This window comes from Lactuca virosa, chromosome 5 (assembly GCF_052849685.1).
Source record: "Lactuca virosa cultivar CGN04683 chromosome 5, Lactuca_virosa_CGN04683_v6, whole genome shotgun sequence".
Lineage (NCBI taxonomy): Eukaryota > Viridiplantae > Streptophyta > Magnoliopsida > Asterales > Asteraceae > Lactuca > Lactuca virosa.
This window is the reverse complement of record NC_136430.1, coordinates 359608226-359615905: the sequence shown is the minus strand read 5'-3', so window position 1 is coordinate 359615905 and position 7680 is coordinate 359608226. Positions and strand designations below refer to the sequence as shown.

The following is a 7680-nucleotide window of genomic DNA, read 5'->3' as shown; positions in this document are numbered from 1 at the left end:
TAACAATTTTGATAGTCTCAAAGATTAGCATGTCATATTGTTTATTAAATGTCACAGACTCTAGACGTACACTAAGTCTTTTTTCTTCATTTTAAAATATATGTGTACATTAAATACAACAAACATTGATAATACAAAAAAAAGAACCATTAATTTACCAGCCAACACACCTTATCCCTTAAAGAGAAGACACATTTTCAACTCTTTAAAAATATATGGTTTCTTAACAAATATGTCAGTAAAAATAACTAATTGTATTTTAGATGAGTTACAAATGAATTAATAATTTTGATTAGCTCAAAGATTAGCATGTCATATTGTTTATTAGATGTGACGGACTCAAGACTTACAATAGGTATTTTTCCATCATTTTAAAATACATGTGTAGATTAAATACAACAAACACTGATAATAAAAAAAAAAGTCATTGGCTTACTAGGTAACACGTCTCGTCCTCAAGGAGAAGTCACGGTTTCGATTCTTATCTGTGTTTTTTCCTTTTTCATTTTAAGTTATTACGTTTTAAAATACCTATTCATGACTGACCATGGGGTAAAACGAAATTTTTTCAAAAAAACAATGGCAAATGGGGAACAAAATAATGTTGCGGCTAAACACAAACTTATACCTAAATGTTGGGGCTAAATGCAAACTTAGGAAAATGCAAAACCCACACGTCATCATGACATGTTGGTGACCGGTTAAGGATCCAAAAATGAAACGTTTTCTAAGATATAATGACAAATAAAGAACACAAAATAAAGTTGGGGTTAAATCAAAACCATGATATATATAAATAATGACTTTAAGATATTAACCCATACTTTCAGTGGTGGCTGTGGAAAGATCAGCTCTCAAAGTGAAACGATAGAAAAAGCGAGACATTAATTAAACAAATCTATAGAAAAATAACTTTAACCTCTCATTGTCACCATTATGTTATAAAACTTACGTTTTTTTTTTTTCTTTTTTACATATATACGTGTTAAAAAAAATGTGCATGTGAGTCGACATTATTTCAATTGATTGTATAGTTTATCTCTTTTAATTACAATGAGTTATTAAGATCTCTGCAGCCCAAAAAACTTTTTGTATAATTATTATTAAATGATATTCAATGCATTTAGATAAGCAAAAACATATGCAAACAATCTTACATAAAATTTATGAAATAAACAGGCAATAATTATTATACAAATAATAATTTGATGATAATGAGATATTAACTAATTTTGTGTCAAAATCAACCACAAATTAAAAGGACGACGTTTATGGATAAATTATTGATAAATTGTGTCGTCTAGAAACCACGACTTCGAATATAAAGTTTGGAGTTGTTGAGGCACTTCTAAGTGTTCCTACCTAGCAAATATGGGTTCAGAACTTAAACTCCCTTTTGTGGATTTCTCAAATATTGACCAAAACACGAACTGGGATTTAACAAAATCCCAAGTCCATAGAGCCCTTGAAGAATTTGGTTGCTTCGAAACAACCTACGCCAGCATCCCACCGGAGCTCCAAACGTCCATTTTTGATTCATTAAAATTACTTTTTGATCTCCCTTTACAAACCAAAATCAAAAACAAGTCTTCAAAGCCCTTTCATGGCTACGTAGGTCAGTACCCAATGGTGCCACTCTATGAGAGCATGGGCATTGACGATGCACCTATTCTTGAGAAAGTAGAAAGCTTCACCAAAATGTTGTGGCCCAAAGGCAACACCGAATTTTGGTACCACCTAATTTACTTATTTTGTTTACACAAACCATGTGTAATTTTTTTTATTTATTTATTAATATAAGAGCACTATTTTTCACTTTAAATATCGTTTTATGGTCTTTTACTTACATCTTATGTTTTATTAGCAAGACTATACAAGAGTTTTCGGAGAAGCTATCCAAACTTGATCAAATGGTGAGGATGATGGTGTTGGAGAGCTTGGGATTAGAAAAGTATGTGAAGGAACACATGGATTCAACAAATTATTTGCTTCGAGTCATGAAATACAAAGGACCCGAAACAAACGAGTCCAAACTAGGACTCAATTCTCATACCGACAAGAACATTGTCACGATTTTACATCAAAATCAAATCGATGGATTAGAAGTGCAAGCAAAATCCGGAGATTGGATCAAGATTCAACCTTCACCCAATTCTTTCATTGTAATGATTGGTGATTCACTCTATGTAAGTTTTTAGCGACACATATCTTTTAAATGGATTTGGAAACAAATAAATCTGTCGCAAAAGTACATGACGGACTTACACTTTCATTTTTTCCACAAGGAAAACTACAATTTTGGAAATATTGATGAACCTTTGGATATTTATGATTGTAGGCATGGACGAATGGACGATTGCATTCACCTTATCATCGGGTGATGATGAGTGGAGACAAAGCGAGGTATTCTCTTGGGTTGTTTTCGATACCAAAGGCTGGGTATGTGGTAAAATCCCCAAAGGAGGTTGTAGATGATGAACACCCATTACTCTTCAAACCATTTGATCATGTTGAGTTCCTTCAGTTTTACTACACTGAGGCTGGCCAACGAGCCCAATCTGCTCTCAAGACTTATTGTGGTGTCTAAAGTATTACATGATCTTCATCTTTACATATCCATTTTGTTGATGTATGGACTTTCATTAGTACATCTCACTTGTGTTTGTTCATGTATTATTGTATTCGTATAGGTGTGTATGTGTGTGTATGTATATCAATCATGGAAGACTAGAAAATTTTCCATATACATGATAATTTACAAAAAGAATATATTTATGTCAGGGTTATTCTCCTGGAAATTCTTGAGTTGACTCACACTGCTCTAACACATAAGCGTTATGTGATATGCAAATCCAATACATAGCAACCATAATGTGGCAAACGTAAGAGCCCATTACAAAAAAAAAGATCCTAATAACCAAGAAATCTATATATCACTAGTTTACCTTTATGAAAATTATAATAAGCAACATCCAAGTAAATGTGGTTCATGATAATTTATCTATCTTAAACAATATCTATTTGAAACAATCAACACTTCAACGTCATACTACTTGACCACAACGTCAATCTATTTTAATAATCGGAAGCGGCGGAGTGGAGTAGGCACTAAACTTGACAACTTTAGAAAATATTGTCATGAATCTCTAAAACATATAAAGACTGCTGTTTGTAACATCCCGAAAAAAGAGATAAAAAATTTTATTTTAAAGAAAACCATTATTTTCATACATCAATGTTTCAAAATCAACCACGATACAGTATATCAAATCGTCAGAGTAAAAATAGTCATAAATGTGGAATCCTGATAGGAACGTTGTGTGATCACGTCGAGCCCTTCCTTTTCAAAATGGAAGTACCTGAAATATTAAACCACAAAAACTGTAAGCACAAAGTTTAGTAAGTTTCCCCAAAATACCACATACCATACATACAATTGTCATGGGCTACCCCCATGGTCTTTTCCATGGAATGCCATGGACTACCCCTAGGGTCTTACAACCAAGTGTCATGGGCTACCCCCATGCTCTTTCCTTGAAATGTCATGGGCTACCCCATGGTCTAGCATCCAAGTGTCATTTGCTACTCCCCATGGTCTTTCATGTAATTTTCGTGGGCTACTCCCATGATCTTTCATACAAATGTTACAGGCTAACCCTCGGGTCTTCCATGCAAGTATCACAAAGACAATTTGCATCCTACAAAATCCAATGGTCCACAAGTACAGTGAGAAGACTCACCTATCAAAGCATGATCAACTGTTACCGCTCTTAATGCCGAGAGTACAGATGATATATACCATCTATATAGCCATACAAATTACACCCTTAGCTTACCTTCGAAGACTAAGGTTTTGACCAAAAGTCAACGCAAACCAAAAGTCAACGCTTGAAGTCAATCGTCAAATTTGACTCGCCACGTCGTGTCCATCCTTGGCCACGTCATGGACCTCAAACGACACACACAGTTTACCCCAGTCGCCACGCCGTGGGCACTGGATTCAAAACATCTTAATGGGTTAAGTCGAATCCTCCGATCCCAAAGGTTCCAAAGTCCAGATTTGATTATTTTTATTGTGTAGATGAATAGAGTCTCCCACTTTATCCCTTAAGACTCTCCAAGAGGTCAAGAGCTCAAGTCTTAGGTCCAAAAAGGCAAAAACATGACATGGGCTCATCTAATAAGCACTTAATCACTTAAGTCCTTAACCCATTGATTCCAGAAGGGCTTCTAACACTAAAACCTGCTTAAAGGTTAGTGCTTTAAGACATGCATGTCCACTGCATGTTTTGGGTTCATATTAGGTCAAAAATGAGGATTATGACAAAAATCCTCATGCATGGTTCAATCAATCCACCATACCTCAGATCCAAACCATGAATTACTCAAAATGATCCAAAGATTCATAAAGTGGAAACCTTTATGAAATCTCACCATCCCAACCAATGAGATCAAGAAGAAAATAGGACAAAAATCAAGATCTATGAACCTAGTAACATAAAGGTGGAGCCTTGAAAACTTACAAGGGTTCAGAATCGAGCAAGGAAGAGAAATAGGGACTTTCTTGATGATCATTGGCTTACTCCTTCTTGTTTCTTCCTTTAAGATCTCTTAAAAGCACTCAAGAAAGCTTCAATTAAGGTTTCTTCAGAGCTAAAGAGGGTGATGGAGGTTGAGGGTAAGGAAACCCTAGTCTCCTCATTCCTTTAAATAGGGTGTAAAACCCATAAAATTAGGATTTAACACATCAGTGGCAGCCATGCCATCACCTTTACTTGCCATGTCGTGACGAGTCAAAATAGACCCACGGCCAAAAATGCCTCGTCACACCGTGGTGATCCTGATGGGTTTTGAGCATAGCAACAATCCTATGGTGCACATGCAAAACCTAAAGCTTTGGATCTAGTTTTTCTAATTGTACATGTAATAATCATCCAAAGCTTATAAACCCTATGTCTAGCATATAAAATCAAAAATCATAACTAAAACAAAGTTAGGATGTTACCTTTCAATAGTAGCTTGATCTTTAATCTTTTAGAGCTTTAGTATCACAAGTGTAATACCTGTAATCGATCACAAACACCAAGAGCAAGTTGGAGGAATATGAGAGAGAGGCTAGGGATACTAATTTTCGGCTAGAACTCTTCTTAGGATTTCAAGTGGCCGAAAATATGATGCCCCAAGGGTTCCTTATATAGCTGAGGTATTACGATTTCAATCAAATACCTAATCCGGTTGCTTAGGCCTTAAGCAACCCATAGGATCCTTCCAGAACACCCTATGGACGAATTCTATGTGGGCTTCCACAAGAATTTCGTCCATCCCTTAACTTAGGGATCCACAACCCATTTTGCAATTATCTTATAATTACAATATCAGTCCCCTTAATTTAATTAATCTCCCTTGATCACCAAATTAACTCTTAATTAATTCTTGACCAATATTAGTTAAATAATATGATTTCTCTTTTAATATATTATTCCTATAATATATTAATAAATCATAATTAACCTATTCCTCTATAATTCATCCAGTCAAGTTGTTATGGTGAAGGCAACCCAAAAGGACCATGCTACTATCGGGTCAAGTACATACCAAATATAGTTACGGGCTTAGACACCTAATCCAACAGTCTCCCACTTGGATAAGTCTAATAACTATAAATGCAAGTACGACTTCTAAATCCGATTAGCAATCGTAGCTCTTAAAAGCAGCTGTCGAACTCTGACACGTCCTATAGATAAGGGATCATGCATTCCTCCGTTCTCAAGATATCATGTGGACAAATACATGGAACATAGTCATACTTATTGTCCAACAGTTTGTTTCCCAATTTCTGACTTGTCTGACATAGAACTTAATTGAACACATCAATTTAGTCCGGACCGGGCCCAACACATAAGTCAAAACAAAATCATCGACGGGCCCAAGATATCGCTTTTAATCCTCTTAGGATAAAAGGAACAGACAAACTTTTCTCATATGCTTGTACTATTTACTCATTAAATCGTACACAACAATACGTTTTATTACATCAAGTTACTGATGCATTTACGCATTATCAATGCACAAACAACTCGTAAACAACAACTCATATATCTCGGTTTAAAGACTATACGATATTATTGTCTCACAATCACTCGTGATTAATTCCATGAAGTGATTCACGTGAGCGTGAGTTTAATCCAATACTCAAATCTTATTTCAGGAGCACTCATGAACATTGCAGCAAACTTTTGCTATGTCTAAACGCTTAGACAATCTACAAGCTAATTCATGACAGTCTTGCCTCAATACCTACTTCCGAAGTATGATCGACTGTGGATGGTTTGAATAATCATATTATTCTGGAAGTCAAAACATGCAAAATGAAACAATAGTAAACAATTGACACAATACAATAACATTACTTATAAATAAAACTCTTTTATTTAATCATCAAATGTCAATTACATTTTATCTATTACAAGTTTCTAAAATATATCTAATCACTAAAACTGATATCGTCCTTCAGCCTAATACTCCTAACATGCTGCAAGTGCTTAACCCTACTCAGCCCCTTCGTAAGGGGATCTGCTGGGTTCTCCTCTGATAATACCCTCTTCACTACAAGGAGTCCCTCTTCTACTCAATGTCTGATGAAGTGGTATTTTCTGTTGATATGCCTGGATCTGCCATGATCCATCGGTTCCTTGGTTAAGGCAATCGCACCTTCATTATCACAGAAAATCTCCATAGGCTCCTTTATGGCAGGTACAACTCCAAGCTCTCCAATAAAGTTCTTTAGCCATATTGCCTCCTTCGACGCTTCGCGTACTGCTATCTACTCTGATTCGCACATTGAATCAGCTACGGTCTCCTGCTTGGAACTTTTCCAGGTCACTAGTCCTCCATTCAGGGTAAATACCCAGCCCAACTGAGATAGGAAATTAACTCGTTCGGTTTGAAAACTGGCGTCACTATACCCTCGCACTCTCAATTCATCACTCCCACCGAGGATAAGAACCCAGTCCTTAGTCCTCCGCAGGTACTTAAGAATGTTCTTTACCGCAGTCCAATGAGCTCTACCAGGATTCCCTTGATATTTGTTGACCATGCTCAAAGCGAAGGCCACATCAGGGCTAGTACACGTCATAGCATACATGATCGAGCCAACAGCAGAAGCATAAGGTACTCGACTCATTTCTGCTATCTCAGCTTCGGTACTCGGACTTTGAGTCTTACTCAACTTGGTATTGCTTTGGATTGGTAATTCCCCTTTCTTGGAATTCTCCATGCTAAAACGTTTCAACACTTTATCCATGTAAGTACTTTGACTAAGTCCTATTAGTCTCTTACTCCTATTTCTCAACTCCTGCAAGGTTGGGATGTCGTTTCCTATGAGCAGTATGTCATCCACATACAATACGAGAAAACTAACTATACTCCCACTGGCCTTGACATATACACAGGACTCATCCTCGCTTCTCGAAAAACCAAACTCTTTGACTTTCTCATCGAAACAAAGATTCCATCTGCGAGATGCTTGTTTTAATCCATAGATGGATTTCTCAAGCTTACACATTCTATTAGGGTGCTTCGCATCGACAAAACCCTCTGGCTGACTCATGTAAACATCCTCAGCCAACTTTCCATTATGGAAAGCGGTTTTGACATCCATGTGCCATATTTCATAATCAT

General features: G+C 36.3%; 1 protein-coding gene across 1 annotated transcript; it reads left to right on the top strand.

Annotated features, from left to right (window-relative positions):
- The first annotated feature begins 1363 nt into the window (after positions 1-1363).
- Positions 1364-2740, top strand: LOC145115308 (putative 2-oxoglutarate-dependent dioxygenase AOP1.2). Its single transcript, XM_079051580.1, has 3 exons — positions 1364-1730; positions 1865-2186; positions 2339-2740. Exons 1-3 carry the CDS (start codon positions 1372-1374, stop codon positions 2585-2587), a joined length of 930 nt encoding a protein of 309 aa, XP_078907706.1. The 5' UTR covers positions 1364-1371; the 3' UTR covers positions 2588-2740.
- Positions 2741-7680: the final 4940 nt, after the last annotated feature.

Bases quoted from the DNA above. Each gene is read 5' to 3' on its own strand.
- LOC145115308 (XM_079051580.1), top strand. From the start codon at position 1,372: ATGGGTTCAGAACTTAAACTCCCTTTTGTGGATTTCTCAAATATTGAC. The intron at 1,731-1,864 runs GTACCACCTAAT...ATGTTTTATTAG, and splicing joins AAAGGCAACACCGAATTTTG to CAAGACTATACAAGAGTTTT. The intron at 2,187-2,338 runs GTAAGTTTTTAG...TTATGATTGTAG, and splicing joins TGATTGGTGATTCACTCTAT to GCATGGACGAATGGACGATT.